The following is a 23,906-nucleotide window of genomic DNA, read 5'->3' as shown; positions in this document are numbered from 1 at the left end:
ACAAATAATGATACGTGCACCAAATTATTAAGTATGTCATTACTTAATAATTAAATATATTAGTTTAAAGGCACGTGCATGTGCTACTACTTATTTTTTTTTTGGTAAGAGTGATCTTGCTAAGTCTATTTGGAAAAGTTAAATAGTGCATTATGAAAAATTTGTGCAATAAAAAGTGTTCGGTAAAAAAAAAAAAAGTAATTTATTAAATTTTTGAGTCATTTTGAATTTATTAGGTTTGTTTTATTGTTATAGAATTTTGTGTGTTTTTATATTTATTTTGGTGTAGAATGTTGTAATTTAATTATTTGAATTGTTGTTGTGTGATTTGTGGTAAAAAATGCACATTTATTGATCTTAAATGTCAAATTAAATTGAGTCTTAATTAATATTTTCAAGAAGTTATTAGAATAAATTTTACAATTAAAAATATTTAGTTTAGTTTAGATTTAATTTAATTTTTTTTTTAGGAATTATGTTGCATGTTGAAAAGAAAGAAAGAAATAGTTAAAATTGAAAAACGAAGTGAAAAATTAGTATTTTTGCAAGCCACTAGCCCAGAGAAGCAAGGCCCACCTCTCTAGGCCCAGAATGGAATGCCTGTCCTTTGCAGCCAGCGTGCCACCTAGCGCGCTCTCCTCCTGACACGCGTCCTCCAACAGCTCCAGCCGACCTGTGCCTGACCTAGTCGAGACCCGACCTGCTCCGCTTGACACCCGCCTACTAGCCGTCTGACACACCAGTTGTCTCCTGCCTCGCGCTTCGTGCATGCATGCACAAGCTCTCCCTTCATGTCTTTCACTTGGAATAAACAAAAAGAAGCAAACATTTATATATAGGGTCATATCTCTTCTATATAATAAGTGTGTAGATAACATAATAATTTTTTGTTTTAACGGGTTTTCACTTTTTTAATGTTAATTTTAACGAAATATTTTTATATTTAACAGAATATTATTATATTTAACGATAGTTTGTAAATACGTAAACTTAAATAAAATAAAATAAATAATTAAAAAAACTAATATAGGATGTTTTTGAGATATTTTACAATGATAATTATTTTTAAAAAAATAAACAAATTAAAATAGCATATTTTTCAGATATTTTACAATGATAATTATTTTAAAATAATAAATAATTAAACAAATTAAAATATGATATTTTTGAGATATTTTTTTTGGTAAGTGAGTCAATTGAATTGCAAAGAATAAAAAATTACAGCAGCTGAAACAATCTAAACAGCTACACAAAAAGACTAATTACAACTCAAACACGTTATTTTAAAAGAATCATGAACATATAATCATGAAGTTCCAAGGTGCCACGTCCTTGGCACTCGAGCATGAATTGTGAGCTCGAAAGAAGGAGTCTCCTTCGAAATGTGAGTTCGAAAGACTGATCAGACAAGGAGGCGATGATGATGTTGGAATATGAGCTCGAAATTATAATCAACCTCGAAAGCGCGTTGAAGCAGTAAGCAAGCTCAATTACGCGTTAAATCAGTACGCGGAGACGTAGTTAGGAAATCCCTATTTATAACAACCCTATTTTTAAGAGATCTTTATTTGAATAATGTATTTAATTCAAATATTTTAAATATTCATTTGTATTTGTATTTGAATAGGGAAATTTGACTTTTTATGCTTAATAGTGTAGTGTAATACAAAATAATGCTAGGCATTTTTAACATTACAAAATAATGCCAAATTTTTTGCTAGTACCCAAAATACCCCTGGCACAATTCCCCCCATCCCAGTTTTGATTCTCCCTCTCTCTCTCAAACTCTCGGTCACAAACTCCCAACCCCCCGACCATTGAACTACCCAAATCTCCCCATCGGTTTCTCAAGCTTTCTCAAGCTTTCTCTCTCTCTCAAGCTTTCTCTCTCAAACTCTCGGTTCGAGTCCCCGTCGCGCCCCCCGTCGAAGTCGCGTTGCCCCCCGTCGAAGCCGCGCTGCCCCCCGTCGAAGCCGCGCTGCCCCCCGTCGAGCCCCCGTCACAGCCCCCGTCGAAACCCCGCGCCTCCGTCTTGCCTCTCGCCGTCTGTCATCCAAAACCCACGGTTCAAGTTTCTCCATACCCAAAACAAAGGTAAGCTTATTGTTTGTGTTTGTGTGTATGTGTATGGATTAGTGTGGAATTGTTTGTGTATGGATTAGTGTGGGATTGTTTGTGTGTATGGATTAATCTGGTTTGTTTTGGGTATGGAATAGTGTGGGTATGTTTTAGTGAAGCCTGGGATTTTTGTGGGTCTGTAAGGTTGCTCGATGGGAGGTTCGATGCATGCTCGATGGGGGTTCGATGCATGCTCGATGGGGGTTCGATAGGTTAAGACATTAAGGGTTCCAAGTTTAGGTTCGATGCTCGATGGGGGTTCGATGCATGCTCGATGGGGGTTCGATAGGTTAAGCTGTTAAGGGTTCCAAGTTTAGGTTCGATGCTCGATGGGGGGGTTCGATGCATGCTCGATGGGGGTTCGATAGGTTAAGCCGTTAAGGGTTCCAAGTTTAGGTTCGATGCTCGATGGGGGATCGATGCATGCTCGATGGGTTGTGTATTTTTTGGGTTCGATTCATGCTCGATGGGGTTCGATGCATGCTCGATGGGTTTGGTATTTGTTGGGTTCGATGCTTGTCGATGTTGGTTCGATAGGATAGGCCTTAGGGGTTCGATGGGGTAGGCCCATTATGGGTTCCGGGTTTAAAACTAAGAAATTAGATGCATGCTCGATGGGGGTTCGATGCATGCTCGATGGATTGGGTCTTATGTTGGGTTCGATGGTGGTTCGATGCATGCTCTAGGGGTTCGATAGGGGGTTCGATGGGTACTCGGGTTGGGGTTCGATGGGTGTTCGAGATGGGTTCGATGGTTGCATGTATGTTTATTTATGGATTTTTCATGCGACTTTATTTAAGTGTATTATTGTTATCTTTATTTTTTGCAGATGCCGAAGTATCTTTTACCCTTGACAGATCACTTTCCTGGACGAGTCACATATAGGGGCAATGGTTACTTTAAAACAATCAAGGACAAGTTTGAGGAGCTCGGGTTGATAGAAAGGGTGAAGGAATCCCCATTCAAACAATTTTTCATGGCTGAGAAATTGGACTTCTCTGCATCTCTCATGCATCAATTAATGTTGCGCAAGATCCAGTGCTTCAAAGAGGATGAGTTGCATTTACATTTGGGATCTAGACCCTGCAGATTTGGTAGAGGCGAGTTTGCTTTGGTTACGGGGTTGAACTTCAGTTCCGGGCCATCTGAGACTGATTTGAAGAAACACTTGACTAGTGACCGCTTAATCAAGGAGTACTTTAATGATGAAGAAACAGTGAAGTTAATGCATTTGGAGGCTGCTTTAAAAAACTGCACTATAGTTGAAGATGCCTACAAGTTGGGCCTATGTTTCTTTGTTGAGGGGGTTTTACTTGCACGAGAGGGCAAGTTAAATGTCTGGATAGATTCGCTGAAGATGGTGGAGGACACTGAGTACTTCTTTACTTACCCATGGGGGAAGGTGTCTTTTAACAAGCTTATGGATTCATGTAAGAAAGACATGCATCATCAGAAAAGGAACTATGAGAAGAAAAAGGAAGTTAAGGGGAAACAGAAAGAAGCAAAATACAGTTTGTATGGTTATGTCCCTGCATTGCAGTATTGGGCATATGAAGCCATCCAGCAGTTTGCACGTGAGTATGGTATTAACCATGGAAACCAGTTTCCGAGGATGCTTAGTTGGTCGAGCAATAAGGAGCGTCCTATTTCGAAGGCCGACCTTGCACCGATGTTCAAGAAGACGAGTGTAAGTTCTGCTATATTATGTCAAAATAGAGTATTCTTTGGTGGTTTCAAACTGACTTAATGCTTTGTATTTGATGCAGTTGATTGTGTTGTCCATGTTGAAGCCCCGGCCTTCGGAGATAGATTATTATAGCGCTCTGACGGAGGGTGATGCTCCCTTGTATCCCGGGTTGGGCCAAGAAGAAGAGGTAGAAACTCCCACTGATTTTGAGAAGGTGGCGGAGATAGCTGCTGAGGTTGCGAAGGCAGCAAATATTTTTGTTGATGGCCCTGATGATGAGGATACCCCAGCCCCCATCGACCCCACACCCTCGGCCCCAGCCCCATCGGTACACCCCAGTCCTGATCAACCTGATTTACGGGAGGTGTTGGAGAGGTTGGAGCGAGTCGAGAGTCGTCAGGATACCATCCTAGAGAACCAGGCGGTCATCATGGATGTTGTCAATAAGATCTTGACATTCGTACAAGATCTTCCAAATGATTCTGATTCTGATTCCGACTCACTTGACCTCCCAGATGATTTTGTCTCACATGACATAGGCACTCCTCCCCCGATAGTACTCACAGCAAATCCTGAGACCCCAGGTGTTGCTATTATAGAACCTGGGGATGTTGTTGGTGTAGAGTTTCAATTGGCCAAGAGGAAAAGACGCAAACCTAAGAAATTTGAAGACTACACCGACCCAACCAGAAAGAAAGCTCGTTTGGATGCGATTGATGACGTGCCATTAGTCCTCGACCCTCTAAAGAAGCCACTTGCTACACAGTACAGAACGGTCGGCAAGTGGTTGCTTGGAGATATTCCGAACAAGACGAAGAGGGATGTCCAATCTGGTGTGTATGGTCCGAGTTGGTTTCTGACGATGAAGACACCACAGTTTTGGATCGATGATGGGGTAAGTAATTTTATTAAATTTATTAATATTTGTTATCTGGTATAAGCAGTGGGTTCAATAGGGGTTTCGATAGGCTGATTAATTACTTTCCAATCATTTTTGCAGCATATTGATGCGGCCATGCATATGCTACGTAGGCGTCGACAGTTCTATCCCGGGGCGTATCGGCAAGATGGTGTTGTGATGAATATTATGTTCTCACAAGTGGTACCGGCTCGTTATGATGCATATCAGACTGCCAAGGAAGCGGATAAGAAAAGGTTTTTGTGGGATTCAGATGTGATATCAATGATTACGGGAATTGACAATCAATTTCTGGCATCGTGGAAGGGAGTAGACACTGTATATTGGTGCCAGAACTACCTTCAAGCGCATTGGTTTGCAGTTGAAGTCTCCATTTCTACTTGGACTCTGAATGTTTATGATTCGGACGTGACCGTGATAAGTGATAAACAACTGCAATCTTTTATGAAGTCATGGTCTACTTTGTTCCCATCGTTGTTATTACAGTCACAACTTTTCAAGGACGACCCTCGGTTGACGATTCCACCTGGAGCTAAAAGATGCAAAGAGTTCAATGTGCACCGCATGCCAGTTGATTCAGTACCCCAAACCAAAGTCAGGTAAACAAAAGTCTAGTTTTTATTCAAGTTTTTTAAATTAAATTCCATGTTGATTTTGTTACTAATGCAATTTATGTTTTGGTTACAGTGGAGATTGTGGTGTGTACGCCATCAAGCACATCGAACACTTATTGGGTAGGCTACCACTTGACACGATTTGCGATGACAACATGGAGTTGTTCAGAAACAAATGGACAGTTGACTTATGGTATCAGAATGTTAGACATTGAACATTCTCATGTTATATTTATTTGCTTAAAATGTAGATTTTTAAGAAATTTTTTTGAGTCGAGTATTTTTTTATTAACGACAATTAACAACCAAAATTCATTAACGACAATAAAAAAAGAAAACGAAAAATAACCTTCAACTTCAAGTTTAAATAAAATACAACAAAAAATAAACTCAAAGCCGAGCTTTGCATGAGGATTTGTTGTGGCCACGACCACCACATCTACTACACTTACGCATTGTAACTGGTTTTTCCCCGCCAGATGGCCAACGATTTGTCCTTGGTCTTCCTAGCTTTGGTTTTTTTGGGCGACCAACTTGTTGTTTCTCTATGGGTACACCAACTACCATATTCTTAATGTCATCTGGAAGTATCCAGTCATCCTCGTTCCCAGTTGGGTAAATGGTTTCTTTGTACGAATTCCTCCATGACTCAATGGTGTAAAACGGTGAACACAAGGAGTAAAGGTTCACTCCACGCTCTATAGCTGCTGCAGCTGCATGGGGACAAGGTGTGCCTATGAGCTGGAATACCCCACATGAGCATGATTTCGTCATCAAATTCACCTCAGCATCGCTGTCTGCACCAGTTACATGAAACTCGAATTGACCAAGGGCATAGACATTCATGAACCTTCCTTTGTCAGCATTGTTCGATACATCTGCCTCCATCAGGGTGGATAATTTGGTGGTAGTCTTCTCTGTCACACTACGTCGTTCAGAAAACCAAGACTGTAGTGTGAACCGAATGAATTCTAAAAAAATTGTAACTGGAAAGGTTCTTGCATCCTTGGTCTTGTTGTTGAAGCTTTCAGCGTAGTTGCTAGTCATTATATTGTATCGTTTTCCAGGAAAGAAAGGACGAGACCACTTATCGAAACCAATTCCCTCCAAATAGGCAGCTATAGGAGGATCCATTCGCTTAATATTTTCATAATGCTTTAGAAATTCCGTCTTCTTCCATGCATAGGCTGCTGCCCACATCTCACTGTGACAGTGATCAGTCTTGAACTTGGCTTTCACATTCATACTGATGTGATGGTAGCATGCGCCGTGGTAGGCATCAGGAAAGACAACCTCTAGAGCATGAATAATACTCGCATGCCTATCTGACACGAAAGCCAAGTCATCAACGTCCCCAATGGCTTCCTTCAACTTCGTCATGAAATATTTCCACGAGTTGTGGTTCTCACTATCCACCAACCCGAAGGCAATTGGATATAAATGACTATTCGCATCCAAAGCAACGGCACATAGCATGTGGCCACCGTACTTATTCTTCAAGAACGTGCCATCCACACATATCACAGGACGACAAAATCTGAATCCTCTCCTACAAACTCCAAGGGCAAAGAAGCAATATAGGAAACGACCATCTTCAGTGACAAAATCAGTAATTGTACCTGGATTCTTTTGCTGCAACATGTGCAAGTAGGATGGCAACTTGCAATACGAATCCTCATATGTCCCCCTAACATACGTAAGTGCCTTCTCTCTACATCTCCATGCCTTTTCATAACTCATATCAATACCAAAATTTTTCTTCATATCCTCCTTTATGTTGTTTGCCATGTAACTGGTCCCATCAACTGCGTATTTGTTCTTTATGAGGTGTCCAACGACCCACGGTGCAGCTTGACGATGACCTTTTTGTCGCACTTCTAGTGAGCATGTGTGTACGCTCTTGTATACCGTGATCTCAAACATGGGGGACATTGGTTGTTTTTTCCCTCTCAATCTCCAACAACAGTCAGGATCTTTGCATGTGATATACCACACGTCAGTACCAGACTTTTTCACCATATACTCAAAGTTATTCTTCATTGCAAATAGAGCAGCTTTGGTTTTTAAATCATTCTTGTCCTCAAAAGTCTTCCCAACATATATTTCTCCCATTGGTCCACCAGATGATGAGGAATGGGTTTTAGCAGATGCCTCAATATCTTCTTTTGTAAACATTGGGGCACTCCATCTGGTGTGATCTTCTCTTGATACAATTGTCTCCCTCCACCCAGTGTTATCTTCTGTCCTAGCAGGTTGATTACTGCTTCGAGCAGGTGCTCGGCGTCCTTGAGTTGGGAGAGGTGCCTGTGCAAGAGGCAGTCCTGACTCTTCTTCTACTTGTTGGGCTTGGGAAATGTTTAACTCCTCATTTGAAACATCTGCACTATAATACGAGTCATCCTCGGAACCATCATCATTATCTTCAAAGCAATTACCAACTGGATCATCATTCACATAGGGATCGTACTCATATGCCTCAAGCACACCTGTGGGACCTCCTTGTGGTATATCAAGCTGAATAGTAGCCATCGGATCAGTAACTGGAACAAAAGTGCCCACCTCGCTAAGATGCTTGTAACTGCTACCTGCAAGAGATGGATCGATACTAGTCGTGTCTTTTTTGTTCACACTAGGAGAAGGATCTGATATGAAATTCTTCTTAAGTGGAGTCACACATAAGACTACCCGTTCATTCAAGCTTATTCCTAAGAATACACGAACTTGACGATCATTCTTCAATTGAACCGGTGCAAATGGTTGCTCGCCGCATACGTATGGCACCTCGAGTTTCAATTCATACACCTCTCTATCCACCTGAAATGTCTCGTGCAGTATGTCAAGTAGTTGCAAGTAAGTGACATCATTCTCTACTGGTATCACTTCACCTTCAGCATCCTTAAAATACCATTTCCTACCATGCATTTCCCAAACACCGTTGTAAGAAACAAATACGTAAACAGTAGAACCTGAAATAAAAAAACACAAACACAAATGGTATTTTAATGATGTTGAAAAACATGACCATCGAGCTTGCATCGAGTAGCTACCGAGTAACCATCGAGCACATGCAACGTAAAAAAATATGTGCAATCGAGCTTGCATCGAGCATCTATCGAGCATGCATGAAAAGTGAGAATGCACATTACCATCGAGTACCCATCGAGTAGGTATCGAGTACCCATCGAGTACAACATGCAACGTAAAAAATGATGTACCATCGAGCTTGCATCGAGCAGGCATCGAGCATCTATCGAGCATGCATGAAAAGTGAGAATGCACATTACCATCGAGTACCCATCGAGTAGGTATCGAGTACCCATCGAGTACAACATGCAACGTAAAAAATGATGTGCCATCGAGCTTGCATCGAGCAGGCATCGAGCATTTATCGAGCATGCATGAAAAAGTGAGAATGCACATTACCATCGAGTACCCATCGAGTAGGTATCGAGTACCCATCGAGTACAACATGCAACGTAAAAAATGATGTGCCATCGAGCTTGCATCGAGCAGGCATCGAGCATGCATGAAAAAGTGAGAATGAACATTACCATCGAGTACCCATCGAGTAGGTATCGAGTACCCATCGAGCAGAACATGCAACGCTAAAATTGGTGTGTCATCGAGCCTGCATCGAGCAGGCATCGAGCATCTATCGAGCATGCATGAAAAAGTGAGAATGAACATTACCATCGAGTACCCATCGAGTAGGTATCGAGTACCCATCGAGCAGAACATGCAACGCTAAAATTGGTGTGTCATCGAGCCTGCATCGAGCAGGCATCGAGCACCCATCGAGCACAACACTAACCCAGAAAATTCCCAGAAAACGCAGATCGACAAAAAACCAGAAAAAACCCAAAAAAATGTACAAATATTGCTTAGATCTATACGAAATGCTCAAAAAGTTTAAAGGAAACATCACTAATCCAAGTATTTAAGAAAAAATTGCTTACCCATTAAATTTTTCTCCAAGATTTCTCAACCCTTACTTTAGTCTACAAATGGCTTTCTTAGTGGCGGTCCCAAGCTCTACCGTGGTCTCTTAGTGGTGGTGTGAGGTGAGGTGAGGTGAGTGAGAGTGAGAGTGAGGAAGAAACAAGAAGAAGGAAGAGATGAGGAAGGAAGAGAGGGGGAGGGAAGAGATGAGATAGTTGTTTTTAGGGGTATTTTGGGTACTAGCAAAAAATTTGGCATTATTTTGTAATGTTAAAAATCCCTAGCATTATTTTGTATTACACCATGCTATTAAGCATAAAAAGTCAAATTTCCCTTTGAATATTATGTTGTAAATTATCTAGAATTAAGAGAATAATATTCTTGTAATCGGGTCTATAAATAGTATGAATTTAGTCATTTGTACTCACGCTCAATTTTGTACTCAAAGCGCTGTGAAATTGCTCCTAAAGCTTTAATGCGGACATAAAAAAATATTTTGTTCTTCTTTTCTTCCTCTTTTTGTTTATAAGTTGCTTAATGGCTCTTATTATTTTGGTTGACTAAAAAATCTCTTGTTCTTCTTTTCTTCCTCTTTTTGTTTATAAGAGCATCTTTAATATTAACGTGAGTAGCTACGGTGCTAATTTTGAAGAAATACAAAATTTAATATTTTATTTAATTAATATTAAAAATAATAAAAATAAAACAAAGCAACGTTGCCAAAATTTTAAATTGAATATACATTTTTTTTGTTGACTTTGGTTGACTATGGGACCCACCTGGCAACTTTTTCGCCACCCCATTAATGATGCTCTAAGTTGCTTAATAGCTCTTATTATTTTGGTTGACGACATACGGCATCGACATATACCATCCATTTTTGTTTTCAAGCTACTTTTCTTTTAGAAACCAAATAAATATTTTTCCAAATATTCCGAAGAGAATTTTCTTACATAGACTTTTAGCACTTTAGGGAAAAAAAATCAATATACTTAAATTTCATTCTACTTCAATCATTTTTAGCTCAATTTAAAAAAAAAAAACTATTACAATAACTTATTTTTATATACCAATATTTTCTAACCACAATTTTGTTTTAAAAATTTCCAAAGAAATATTTCTTACAAACACTTTAGAAAAAAAAAATCAATCTACTTTAATTTCATTCTACTTCAATATTATTTTACTAACATTTTAAACTCAATTTACAAATATGTAGGATAATTCTTTTATAGGGGCTTCACTTTAAGTCCTACCAGTAGGGCTTTCAGTGTTTCTCGACCAATGAACAGTTTTCAACACGACTTTTTTTTATGACCGTGTATATTGTAGCTATTTAGAGCATCCTGCAAATTTTCAGAAAATTCCGAATAATTTACAGTATCGAAAACTAGGTTCAAACATGTTGCTTTCTACGCGCATAAAAAAAAATTAGTCACGCGTGCAACAACATGTTTGAACCAAGTTTTCAGTATCATTAACTATTCAGAATTTTTTGAAAATCGCGCTGATGCTCTAAATAGCTACAATATATACGGTTATAAAAAAAATCGCGCCGAAAACTGTTCAAAGGTCGAAAACACTGAGAGCCCCACCAGTAAGGCTTAAAGTGAAGCCCATGGAGGATAATTCCCCCAAATATGTATATACATCACATTAATTTTTTTTTCAAACTACAGTTATCATTTTTCAACCTCAATTTTATTTTCAAGCTACTTTATGTTTTTTTAGTAATAAAATAAAAATGGAAACAGGATTCACTATTATTTTAAAAGAGTTTCACTGTGTGATTATGTTTCTAATTTTGTTCAAATAACTTTTTTTTTTCATTTTTTATCATTGAACAAAAAAGGTATCATCCGGTGAAAGACTTCCAACTTGAAACTCATGATTTAATGTATGTGTGCTCCACATGATTTAATGGATATCGTACTGTCATCTCATATCCCTGAAAATCATAAGCTTTGAAAATAAATTGTATACTATTTGGAAAGAAGAAGAAGAAGAAGTAGAAGAAGAAGCATGGCTTACTTGTCAATTGTTTTCATGCTGCTCTCTGCCTCGGCCATATCATTTCCTTTCCTTGTATCAGCAGACAATGAAACTATCGCACTGGGCGCTTCACTTGTCCCGGTAGCTACTACTAGCCGTGATCAGCACTCCGTTTGGTCTTCACCATCTGGTTATTTTTCCTTTGGATTTTATCCTTTTCGCCAAGGCTATGCCATCGGAATCTGGTTAGTCGGAGCTGAGGAGAACACCACCGTTTGGACAGCAAATCGTAATAATGCACCGATACTCGCCTCCAGTAGCCCAAAACTAGTCCTTGAGCGTTCTAAGCTCGTCCTGACTACAGCAGATGGACCAGAAATACTTGTCGCCAATTCGAGTGTCCCTGTTTCTTCTGCATCCATGCTCGATAATGGCAACTTTGTTCTATATGATAAAAATCACAAGATCACTTGGCAGAGTTTCGATCACCCAACTGATACGATCCTGCAGGGTCAGTATTTGACTGCGGGTGCTAGGCTGTTTTCGAACAAGTCCACGAGTGATCCCGGAGAAGGAGATTTCTTTCTAATCATGCAAACAGATGGAAACCTTGTCCTGTATGCAAAAAAATACATGGTTCGGGTTCAAGATGCGTATTGGGCCTCCGATACTCGGGTTGAAGAGCTCATCGGGTATGAGCTCTATCTTAACGAAACTGGCCTTCTAGCCGTAGTACAGCTTAACGAGTCTCCGGTGATCCTTCCATTGAACAAAGAATACAATTCATACGACAGTCCTGAAAAAAATGTAGTTACTATATATCGCGCAACTCTTGACGTAGATGGAAGCTTTCGGTTATATTCGCACAGGCGTGGTGAGACAGAAGGTTTCAAAGAATCCAATCTGTGGTCATCGATTATCAATCCTTGTAATGTGCATGGTTATTGTGGCTTAAACAGCTACTGCACAATATTTGACGCAGCATCAACGTGTAAGTGTATTCCCGGAACTGGTTATTCTTATTCCGAAAATGAAAAGGCTATCGACTGCTTGAGAAAATATCAATGGAGGGGGTGTAAAGATGGTGGGGAAGAGAATACTACTTCCTATACTATGGAAGAGATGGAGAATATAGTTTGGGGTAGTGATCCGTACGACGAAGGGCAAATGTCTTCAAACCACTGTAAGAATCAGTGTTTGGAAGACTGCAATTGTGGCATGGCGCATTACGAGAAGAGCTCTGCAAACTGTAGGAAATATCAGCTTCCCTTGGTATATGTAAGAAGAGATTTTTCACAGTCAACAACGGCTTTCTTCAAGGTGGGCAAAACAGTCAGTTCGAACAACACAGTAGAAAAGACGCCGAAGCCGAGGAATCAAGGCGTGACGAACAGGAACATGGTGCAAATTCTTGTCTTAGTTCTTGGCCTCACTGTGTTTTCGTTTGTTGCACTTGCGATTTTCGGTATGTATGCTTTTAAGATTCGTGACCTGAGGTACAAAAGGCTGAGGGACATTGGAAATCTAAGCATGGTTGGCGATCAGCTTACTTTGAGAGTGTTTTCGTACAATGATCTCAAAAGGGCAACGAATGGATTCAAAGAAGTGTTGGGAAAAGGATCGTTCGGAACTGTTTACAAAGGGACCTTAAACAGAGGCCGAAAACTTGTTGCGGTGAAAAGACTTGAAAAGCTGGTTGAAGAAGGTGAGACGGAGTTCCTTTCTGAGATGCGGGCAATTGGAAGAGCTAACCACAAGAACATAGTTCGGTTGTTGGGATACTGCGCTCAAGGATCGAAAAGGCTTTTGGTTTACGAGTTCATGAGCTATGGTTCCCTAGCAAATATTATATTCAATAACGAATCCAAGCGCTTGGATTGGAAGGACAGGGTAAGAATTGCGATTGAGGTAGCCAGAGGCATTCTCTATCTTCATGAAGAGTGTAGGACACCGATCATCCACTGTGATATTAAGCCTCAAAACATTTTGATGGATGATTTTTGGACGGCTAAGATCTCTGATTTTGGGCTGGCAAAGCTACTCATGCCAGACCAAACAAGAACTATGACAAGGGTAAGAGGGACAAGAGGGTACTTGGCCCCTGAATGGCAAAAGAACTTTCCAATCTCTGTTAAAACAGATGTTTATAGCTATGGGATAGTTCTCCTGGAAATTATATGTTGCAGGTCCAATTTGGAAGTTAATGTGGAAGATACTGATGAGATTGTTCTAGCTAGTTGGGTTTACAAGTGCTTTTCCTCTATGGAGCTGGATAAGCTTGTGATTGGTGAAGAAGTAGATAAGAAGACATTGGAGAACATGGTGAAGGTGGGTTTGTGGTGCATTCAAGATGATCCAACTCTTCGTCCTTCAATGAAAAGTGTGGTGTTGATGTTAGAAGGGATTACTGAGATCTCTGTTCCTCCATGCCCAACTTATTCCCCCAATTTTATGTGATTGTATTTTGGAGTTTTTGATAACGTTAGGTTCGTCTCTTTTTCTCCTCATGTAGTTTGATACCAGTGCTTTGAGAATGTTTTAATTTGAATTTTTTTCTGCATTTTGGATTTGCCTAAACTTGGTAGTCTACTCTCTCTAGAGAAAATAATATACAATTTTTTTCTTTTTGTATGTTCATTTCAAGGAGAAATTTTAACAAATCTGTAATCTAAATACTATAAAACAAAGTGATTCAACATAGGGCCAACATTTTTGTTCTATTCTAATCCAATTCAATTAAAGGTTGGATTTTGAAAATCATCATCAAATCTAATTAGTAATTGGATTGGTTCAGTTTTTTAATTGGATTTCGAGTTGCAACTTCATTTTTTTTTCCCGAACTGAGTTGGAACTTGAGCTTTAATATTAACTTAGAAGTATACAAACTATCACTTAAAAACTAAACAACACTATTCATTTAAGTTCAAACTACACATAAAGTTATTAACCTTATAAGTTTAATCTAACTAAAAAAAGCTTAAAGTATAATTGAAAATGAGAGAGAATGAGGAGAATAGATGCATATTTTTTTTCTCTTCTAATTAAGTGTGGAAGTATATAGGGAAAGACTAATAGTTAGCCAATAATAATATATTAAAAGAACTTATTTTAACTGCAAAAAATGTAACAAGCAGCTGGATCGAATACACTATTTGATTAATCACTTTAGAATAGTGATGAATCAGATTTAAAAAGAATAACCTCAAGAACATAAAAAACAACACAATAGTTTTTTACATGGTTCGGTTGTCCTAGTCTATGGAGCCACACTTAGAAAAGAAAACTAATTAGTAAAGATCACAAATACAAAAACAATGACATGTATAAGATTAGACTCATTCTATATCGTTGTCGCACGATCTTTCAAATTCTTATACTAATCTTGTTTTTTCAAGAATTAGCTCTTCACTCAAACTCTATTGGAGGATGACTGATTGTTTTCTTCCTCTTGAAGAAAGACTTGATTAGTTCTTATCCTGAAGACCTTGATGATTCTTCCTCCCGAAGAAAGACTTTGTTCAGATCTTCTCCCGAATAATGTAGAAGTAATCACAATGAAAATAATACATTGAATTCTAAAATCTAAAGGGTATAAAAAATAGTGCAATATAATTACAAACATAATTCCATTATCACAATAATTTTCTAGAGTGCCTACGAATAGTTAAAGACCATAATGTGATGCTTAATATTAATCTAATTGCATTTGAGGCACATGGTAGCACCCTAAAGACTATAAGTTGGCCCATTAAACCATAGTGCACCATATCTGATAATATAAGCCCAATAGGCCCAATATACCCCTTAGGGTAAGAAGGTATACGAGACATATATATAGAACATATATGTTGTTGGGTGAAAATAAGCAGGTGGTTTTGGTAAGGGTTGCTCTCCATAAGTTCTCTATTGCATTGCTTTTCTAATATTGTTTGTGTAGATCGTGAGAGATTCAAAGATGAACATTGGAGACTCAATGTCAGGTATGTTTAATCTCTATATATTCAATTCAATGCTCTAAATAAAATGTGTTCCTGGATTGTTGTATGAGCATGTAATATTGTTTTGAATCTGATTTATGGATTTAATGCTCATAATATTGTTTTAAATTTATCAATTGGTATCAAGAGCTAGATCTTTTGATTTTAGAGCTTAGTGCCATATACCCCATTTTTTTGTCAAATTTTTTTTTTACAATAAAATTTTGAATATCATTGTTGGGCTATGTAGAAAATTAGTATATTAATCATCAATGGATTCAGACAATTTTTTTTTTGGACAAAATTTTGGGGAATTTCTTGAGTGTTTTTCGGCCATGTATACCCATTTTTTTCCAAAAACTTTCATAGAAAAATGTATATATGTTTGTTGGTTTTGAGAATTTTTTAACCCAAATGGAGGCCGGAAAGTGATAGAGGATGAGACGTGGAGGAAAACCCCTCAAACAGAGTTGGATTTGGTGGCTGGAGATGGCCTATCCGATCGGGTCACGAACCGGGTCGCGTAGACCCAAGAATCAGACCCACGGGTCAAATTTGGGTGACAGGGACGATGAAAACGACATGTCGTTTTGCCTCTGTCAGGTAAAAAACGACATGTCGTTCGTACGGACACATAGAATCCCTTCAGCCCAAACGACACATCATTTGACGTATGGCTCGATTTTTTATATTGAAAAACGACAAGTCGTTTTTGGAAAACGACAAGTCGTTTTTGGAAAACGACAAGTCGTTTTTGGAAAACGACATGTCGTTTGACGTATAGTCGATTTTTATATTTAAAAACGACAAGTCGTTTTTGGAAAACAACACGCCATTTTTTTAAAACGACATGTCGTTTTCTGAGACTGTTTTATAAAAAAAAAAATTCAAATTAGGGCGCGTGGGGGCGCGTATAAAGTCCATTTTGGACCTAATTTTTCACCATTTCACTCAACTTTTAATACCCTATTTTATATATGTTTATGCACAAGATTAATCCATGAATTTTGTTCATAATTGTATTTGTATTTAATCTTTTGTGGCATGAATCTTATTATATATTGTCAACAATTATTGTTTATTTTCTTACCTGTCGTAAGAATAAGCATGTGAATTGTTTAGTAAAGAAGAACATTTAAATAATTATTTATTTAAATTTTGTGTTTTTTCCTCCAAAATTACATTAAGATCTATATAAGTAATTAATTATCCTATCGATAATAATTGCTTGGTAAGGATGCTTAATATGGTGAAGAAAATTTATTAAACATTATGAATCACAATTTATCTATCTTTTCGATAGTAAATTAATGTATTTGATTATAATGTTTAATAGATTGTTCTTATCTGTGTATGAGTTCTATTTTGTGTGTTTGTCTAAGAACTCTAGCATACATAATGATCATTTGTTATTTTGCGATCATATATTGATGAGAAAAGAGCACAAATGACATGGTTTATCATAACATGTATTTAATAGTTATTGCTCTTGTTTCTCAATGTCAGCTGTAAGCATTCCTAGATCTCCTGCCGTCTTGACGCTGAATGCAACCAACCACAAGCAGTGGATTGAAAATATCACGATGAACTTGACCTTCATGAAAATGGACTTGGCCTTGAGAATTGATGCACCATCTAAGCCTGCTAATGATGCTACTGAGAAGGATAAGAAATCTTACGAGGGCTGGGAACACTCCAATCGTTATTGCTTGATGCTTATGAGATATCACATGGACGAATCCATTCGTGATAGTATTCCCAAGTCTGAAAATGCAAAGGATTTTCTTGCTGCCATTAAGGAAAAGTATAAGAAATTCTCAAAGAATGAGAAGAATGAACACTTGAACATGCTGCATCACACTGTTTATGATGGTTCAGGTGACATTAGGGCTCACATTGACAAGCTTATGGGCCACTATCATAAACTTAAGGCTATGGATATGGACCTTGGTGAGGATTACATGGTGTGGTTGGTGATGGAGAACATTCCATCTCAGTTTGATTCAATCAGATCAAGCTACAATACTCAGAAGGAGCAATGGACTGTTGGGGAGATGTCTACTATTCTTTCCAAGGAAGAGGAGGACATGAGAAAGGGAAGGGCAAGAAGTATCTCCATGGTGACAAACCCCAATAATTCTCACAAGAGAAAGTTCACTCCTAGTAACTCTGGTAACCAAAGACCTCCCAAGAAAAAGGCACTTAGTCCTAAAGGGAATGGACAGTCCAGCTCATCCTCTAATGGTCATAAGAATGAGTTTTTCAAAGGGAAGTGCAACTTTTGCCAGAATTTTGGGCACAAGAAAGCTGATTGTAGAAAGTTCAAAGCTGTTAGGACAAGTTTTGGTATGTTTTTATGGCGTGTTTTAAGATGCAATTTTAATCTTTTATTTGGTTTTGTGCGATATTATGCCGGTGTTTATTGTGTTTTCAGGATTTAGTGTGGTTATGAAGGAAAAAGTTTGAAATTGAAGAAAAATTGCTTAATTCTTGAAGAGAATGTGTTAAACGGGCTAAGGGATGGAAGTTAGTGAAATCGGGGGTCAAATTGAAGATTTGGTAAAAAAATGCAATTTGAGCCGCAGCTCTATGCACTAGCGCCGCGGCCCTGAGAGTTACAGAGAAGGCAGCAGTTAAAAGGCAATTTAAGCCGCGGCTCTATCAGTTGGGGCCGCGGCGCTGCTTGAAGTCAGAGAGGAACCAAGATCGCGAATTGCACTTGAGCCGCGGCTCTATCAAGTGGAGCCGCGGCGCCAGTCCGTACGGAAGCCGAAGTTAGGGCATTTTTCAAGGGCAATTTTGTCCTTTCGCACATAATTAATTAGGGATTATAAAAGCTTTCTTAATGACGTTTTTAGGGGATTAACCTAAGGAGACGGCTGAAGGCACATGATAGAGGATTGCGAGCAGATTTGAAGAATTGATCACAATTTTTCTTCTTTTCTACTTTGATTTTCTGTATTTTGGATGTCTTTTATTTCTTCTATGGTTATTATGGATTTAATCATGAACTAAACTATTAGCCTAGGGTTTTAATGGATTCTCCTGAACCTTTATTTTAAATTAATGCAAGTTTTATGATTTCAATTTTATCTTGTGATTTATTCAATTCGAACATAATGCTTGTGAATGATTGATCACCATTAACATGAAATATATGGTTTTGATTCGAAATCTGAAAAGTGAGAATTGAATATGCCGTAATTGAATAAACATAGATTTCATATTAGGACGAGAGTACCTGTGTGGTCTGTGTAGTTTTAGGGTTGTTAATCTTAATGCCTATCTTATGTTTATTTATCACAGAGATGTAGAAAATTTGCATAAGATTGAGACTTATATATCCTAGTACGAATATAAGTTATTATTGTTGACCTGCTATCACAAGAGAAGAACTGAATAGTAAGATTTGTGTTAAGGAAAATTAAAGAGGATGGTTGATGAAATTAATTGCCCTAGTTTTTAATCCATTGAATTTCCGTCACGTTATTTATTTTCAGTTATTGAAGTTAATTTTAGATTTTTGTTTTACAGTTTTAGTTAATTATTGTGACTCAATTATTGTTAGCCAAATAGAAATAGGAATTAAGTTTGGGTATTTAGTATACAGTCCTCGTGGGAACGATCTCACTTACTCTTTATTACTTGTTACGATTACGTGCACTTGCGTATCGATTTTACACAACAAGTTTTTGGCGCCGTTGCCGGGGACTGTTTTTACTAATATCAAGAAAATAATTCTTTTTCTAATTTGGTTACCTTTCTTACCATTCTCATTCTAGTTTTCTGTTGCACTTTGTGATTTCAGGTACTCATATAGTTTATGCGACAACAGGGGTCTGAGTCAAGGGTGCCTGTTGATCCGGAAATTGAGAAAACCTGTAGAAGAAATCGGAAACAGAAAAGGGTAGAAAAAATGGCTCAGAACAGAGGTAACGGAGGGGTCGACAACATTGCCCATGGTAACGATGAGAATAGAAATGCTGGGATAGCAGCGGATAATGTTGGAGGAATAGGAGTTGCACCAGTTCAGCAACCAATGCAAAGAAGTTTGCGGGACTATGTGTTACCTACTGTAACGGGGGCACAGTCGTGCATTAGACCTCCAACGGTTGAGGCTAATAATTTTGAAATTAAGCCTGCTATTTTGCAAATGGTACAATCATCAGTTCAGTTTGGGGGATTGCCAACGGAAGATCCAAACTTACATTTGGCTAATTTCCTAGAGCTCTGCGCCACATTCAAGATGAATGGAGTGACAAATGATGCAGTGAGGTTGAGACTTTTCCCGTTTTCATTGAGGGACCGAGCAAAGAGTTGGCTTATTTCTCTGGAAGCCAATTCTATAACAACATGGGAGGAGCTGACTCAAAAATTTTTAGCAAAATTTTTCCCACCATCGCTGTCTGCAAGGTATAGAGGTGAAATCAACAATTTTCACCAAAAAGATAGTGAATCGTTGTATGATGCGTGGGAGAGGTTTAAGGAGCTGTTGAGAAAATGTCCCCATCATGGAATCGAAAAATGGATGCTAGTCCATATTTTTTACAATGGTTTGTGTGGTACTACTCGCACAATCATAGATGCAGCGTCTGGAGGAGCGTTCATGAGTAAAAGCGCCAACCAAGCTTATGATCTGTTGGAGGAAATGGCCATGAATAACTATCAATGGCCATCAGAAAGAGAAACCAATAAGAAGGTAGCTGGAGTGCATGAATTGGATGCCATTTCAATGTTGTCAGCTCAAGTGGCAACTTTAACTAAACAGTTACAGCAGAATAACATTCATGCTCAGGCTCCAGTGATGCAAATGCAGATAATTTGTGAGTTATGTGGGGGGCCTCATTTATTTGAACAATGCACAAATAGGGATTTTAACAATATGCCTATGGAGCAAGTGCAAGCAATAGGGAACTTCCCAAGGCCTTCCAACAACCCATATTCCATGAATTACAATCCAGGGTGGCGGAATCACCCAAACTTTTCGTGGACAACTGGGCAGGGCAGTCAGCAACAGTTTCAACAAAATCAACTACAGTATCCTCGACCTCCTCCTGGGTTTTATCAGCAGCAACCAGTAAGACCTGCACAGCAACAGATGCAAGCAAAGCAAGACGGTCAGGCTGATGTGTTAACTCAATTTATGACAGAAACGAGGGCATCTATTCGAAGCTTGGAAACTCAGATTGGACAGTTGGCCACGCTTATGGCAAACCGAGCTCAAGGGAACTTGCCAAGCACTACTGAAGTGAATCCGAAGGGAAATCTTAATGAACAGTGTCAAGCTATTACCTTGAGGAGCGGAACAGTGTATGAGGGACCAAGTATAGAGAAGAAAGTTGAGCAGAAGCAGGATCAACAGGCACCTATCACAGAGAACAAGCAGAAAAGGGGTAAAGTTGAAGAAGTTAATGAGAACCTTGAGACAAAGCAGCCAGAAATAAGCATAGATCACCATATAAAGATCCCATATCCTCAGAGGCTTCAAAAGAATAAGCTTGACAAGCAGTTTTCTAAATTTTTGGATATCTTTCGAAAGCTACACATCAACATTCCTTTTGCCGAAGCACTTGAACAGATGCCGAGTTATGTGAAGTTTATGAAAGAAATTTTGACTAAGAAAAGGAAACTAGAGGATTATGAGACAGTGGCACTTACTGAGGAGTGCAGTGCGATACTTCAAAAGAAGCTACCTCCCAAGATTAAAGATCCGGGTAGTTTCAACATTCCATGCTCTATAGGGGGTTCAATGGTGACAAAGGCTTTATGTGATTTAGGGGCTAGTATAAATCTAATGCCTCTATCTATTTTTCAAAAGTTAAAATTGGGAGAAGCTCGGCCAACTACTGTGTCTTTGCAAATGGCGGATCGATCACTGGCTCATCCGAGAGGGATCATAGAAGATGTGTTAGTAAAGGTCGATAGATTCATCTTTCCTGCAGATTTTATTATTCTTGATATGGACGAAGATGAAAATATTCCAATTATTCTTGGAAGGCCATTTTTAGCAACTGGTAGGGCCTTAATAGATGTGCAAAAAGGTGAGTTGAAATTGCGAGTGCAAAAAGAAGAGGTAACATTTAATGTTTTTGCAGCAACGGAGGTTCCAACTTGTTGTAGAGTTGATGTGGTGGAAAGTAAGGGTGCTAAGCTGAAATTTACTAAGAAGAAATCTATGGTTGAAGGTGGCAAGCGAACAATTCGTCATAAAATGAAAAAGATCTTTAGTGAGAAAGCTCGATTGTTTCGTGAGCGATGGAAAGTTCCAAAAATGTGCAATATCAAGAAACGAGCGTCTTCTCATGATATTATGGCTCTTAAGGACATGAGGGGTGGTTTGGATCCGAGTTGAATTTAAGAAAGTGGTCAGCGTCCGGCTAAATGACGTTAACGACAGCGCCCTTGAGAGGCATCTCAAGTTTATGTTTTCGTTTTTATTTTTATTTTTATTTTTTTTAGTTGAACAATTCTATTTTATTTTATTTTTGTTTAGTTTTTTTTTTAATGTTTTATGTAATTAGAACCGTGAAAAACGTGAAAAAAAAGCAGCAAAATAGCACAAAAGTTGAATTAGAGCTGCAACTCTAATGTGATCAGAAGGGGAAGTGCCAAAAAATTTGAATTGGAGCCGCAGCTCTACACACTAGCGCTGCGACGCCAATTGGGCCTAGAAACGCAATTTAAGGGTTTCCATCAGAATTTTTTAGCACGGCTCCTATTCCAGGTAAGTCTTTTCTTTTTATTTGAGTTTAGCATTGGGGACAATGTTAGTCTTAAGTTTGGACGAAGGGATTTTTTTTTAGCTTTGTTGCTATTTGTTGTTTTTCAAGTTTAGTATTAGTTGTTATTGTGTTTGAGTCTAGTTTTCACGGGGTTGTTAGAGTGTAAACCAATTTGATAATTGTTTGCCAATGAGATTGAATGATTGCTGTGTTGTATAATCCGAAGGAAGAGTTGTGCATATAAAAAATCTGTGTGCTTGATTGAAATACTTTGTCACTTCACTGTAGTTAATTGGATACTTGTTTGAACTATTGCTCATAGTTGTAAATGTGGGAGTTGAACTTTGTATATGCATGTTGAATTTGGATTGTGGATTGTACAAGTTGAAATTTTTCTAGAACTTGCTTGCTTGCTATTTGAGACGAAATCCTAAACAATACACACTTGAGAAGAGGATATAGGCCATATTTGGAACGTTTGAGCCTTTCAAGCTAACCCTTATATATTTTTATCCCTAGTTACCCTATTTGAGCCTTACAATTGACCTTTTTCATTGCTTAACACATGTTTTGAGCCCATACTTGTATTCGTATATTCATTATTCCCTTTGTCCTATACCATGAGCATAAAACATATCTTTTGATTGGAAGGGGGAGTGAATGTTTAAGGGACATATGTAGAAATATGTGGTTACTCAGTGCAATTAAAAAAAAAAGATTGAAGAAGAAAGAAACAAAAGAAGAAAAGAAATTATAAATTCAGAATAAACTACATTCCTTAAGTTATTTACGGAAAAATCTAAGTTTGGGGGAATGTAGTTTGAAAAAAATGTGTGATGAATAAATAGTCAACTCTTCTCAATCTTGAAAAAAAAGAGAGTAACAATGGGATGTGAAGTTGAGTTAAAGGGATAGGTTGCTTGGTTTGAATGCTTATGGTATACTTGAGCCTAAAATGTCTTCTCATCCACCTTTACCTAAGCCATCTATTACAAGCTTTGTAAAGTCCTATTGATTTTTAAGTGTGTATTTGTTTACATTAGTGGAGAATAGTAAGTATAGCAAGCATATGGAATAATCATGTTGAGTGGATTGATGGTGAGAATTTGGCATGCATAGATTGGTTCAATTCTTTACATTTTGGTTATGGGTGAATGAGCATGAGTATCGATGAATTACAGTGAATTGGTGAAGTATTTTGATTGAAATTCTGGATTAATTTTTGAAGTGGCACGTTACTTTTCTTTAGAATTATATGCATATGGCATTCATGAATTTTGAGGCTATTTTAATGGTTGTCAATTTGGTTTGTTTAGGTTTATAGAGTCTTAGTTGTGTTCTTTACTCGAGGGCGAGTAAAGGATAAGTTTGGGGGAATTTGTTAGGACTAGTTTTGGTATGTTTTTATGGCGTGTTTTAAGATGCAATTTTAATCTTTTATTTGGTTTTGTGCGATATTATGCCGGTGTTTATTGTGTTTTCAGGATTAAGTGTGGTTATGGAAGAAATAACTTGAAATTGGAGGAAAAGTGCTTAATTTTTGAAGAAACGGTGTTAAACGGGCTAAGGAATGGAAACTAGGCGAAACCGGGGGTTAAATTGATGATTTGGTGAAAAGTTGGAATTAGAGCCGCGGCCCTATGAGTTACAGAGAAGGAAAAACAAATCTGTCAGCATTAGAGCTGAGGCTCTATCAAATAGAGCTGAGGCTCTATTAAAATCTGAATTAGAGCTGCGGCTCTATCAAGTGGAGCCGCAGCGCCAGTCCGTACGGAAGCCGAAGTTAGGGCATTTTTCAAGGGCAATTTTGTCCTTTCGCACGTAATTAATTAGGGATTATAAAAGCTTTCTTAATGACGTTTTTAGAGGAGATTTAACCAAGGAGACGGCTGAAGGCACATGATAGAGGATTGCGAGCAGATTTGAAGAATTGATCAC

The 23,906-nt window shown here is 38.2% G+C and overlaps 2 protein-coding genes and 1 non-coding gene across 3 annotated transcripts; 2 read left to right on the top strand and 1 right to left on the bottom strand.

Moving 5' to 3' along the window:
- The first annotated feature begins 1,944 nt into the window (after positions 1-1,944).
- Positions 1,945-5,610, top strand: LOC133834166 (uncharacterized). The gene is made up of 5 exons (XM_062263680.1): positions 1,945-2,094; positions 2,948-3,805; positions 3,909-4,700; positions 4,806-5,323; positions 5,412-5,610. Exons 2-5 carry the CDS (start codon positions 2,948-2,950, stop codon positions 5,551-5,553), a joined length of 2,310 nt encoding a protein of 769 aa, XP_062119664.1. The 5' UTR covers positions 1,945-2,094; the 3' UTR covers positions 5,554-5,610.
- Positions 5,611-11,299: 5,689 nt separating this feature from the next.
- Positions 11,300-13,819, top strand: LOC133777732 (G-type lectin S-receptor-like serine/threonine-protein kinase LECRK1). The gene has a single exon (XM_062217453.1). It carries the CDS (start codon positions 11,300-11,302, stop codon positions 13,724-13,726), a length of 2,427 nt encoding a protein of 808 aa, XP_062073437.1. The 3' UTR covers positions 13,727-13,819.
- A 5,838-nt stretch (positions 13,820-19,657) lies between these two features.
- Positions 19,658-19,764, bottom strand: LOC133781048 (small nucleolar RNA R71). Its single transcript, XR_009869845.1, has one exon. It is a non-coding gene; the product is annotated as a small nucleolar RNA R71 (small nucleolar RNA).
- Positions 19,765-23,906: the final 4,142 nt, after the last annotated feature.

The sequence above is a fragment of the Humulus lupulus genome, chromosome 5 (genome assembly GCF_963169125.1).
Source record: "Humulus lupulus chromosome 5, drHumLupu1.1, whole genome shotgun sequence".
Lineage (NCBI taxonomy): Eukaryota > Viridiplantae > Streptophyta > Magnoliopsida > Rosales > Cannabaceae > Humulus > Humulus lupulus.
Note: the sequence above shows the minus strand (reverse complement) of the source record. Positions and strands in the feature narration are given on the sequence as shown.

Excerpts from the sequence above, each read along its gene's own strand:
- LOC133834166 (XM_062263680.1), top strand. The coding sequence starts at position 2,948 with ATGCCGAAGTATCTTTTACCCTTGACAGATCACTTTCCTGGACGAGTC. Across the intron at positions 3,806-3,908 it reads CGATGTTCAAGAAGACGAGT|CCCCGGCCTTCGGAGATAGA; the intron begins GTAAGTTCTGCT and ends TCCATGTTGAAG. Across the intron at positions 5,324-5,411 it reads GTACCCCAAACCAAAGTCAG|TGGAGATTGTGGTGTGTACG; the intron begins GTAAACAAAAGT and ends TTTTGGTTACAG.
- LOC133777732 (XM_062217453.1), top strand. The coding sequence starts at position 11,300 with ATGGCTTACTTGTCAATTGTTTTCATGCTGCTCTCTGCCTCGGCCATA.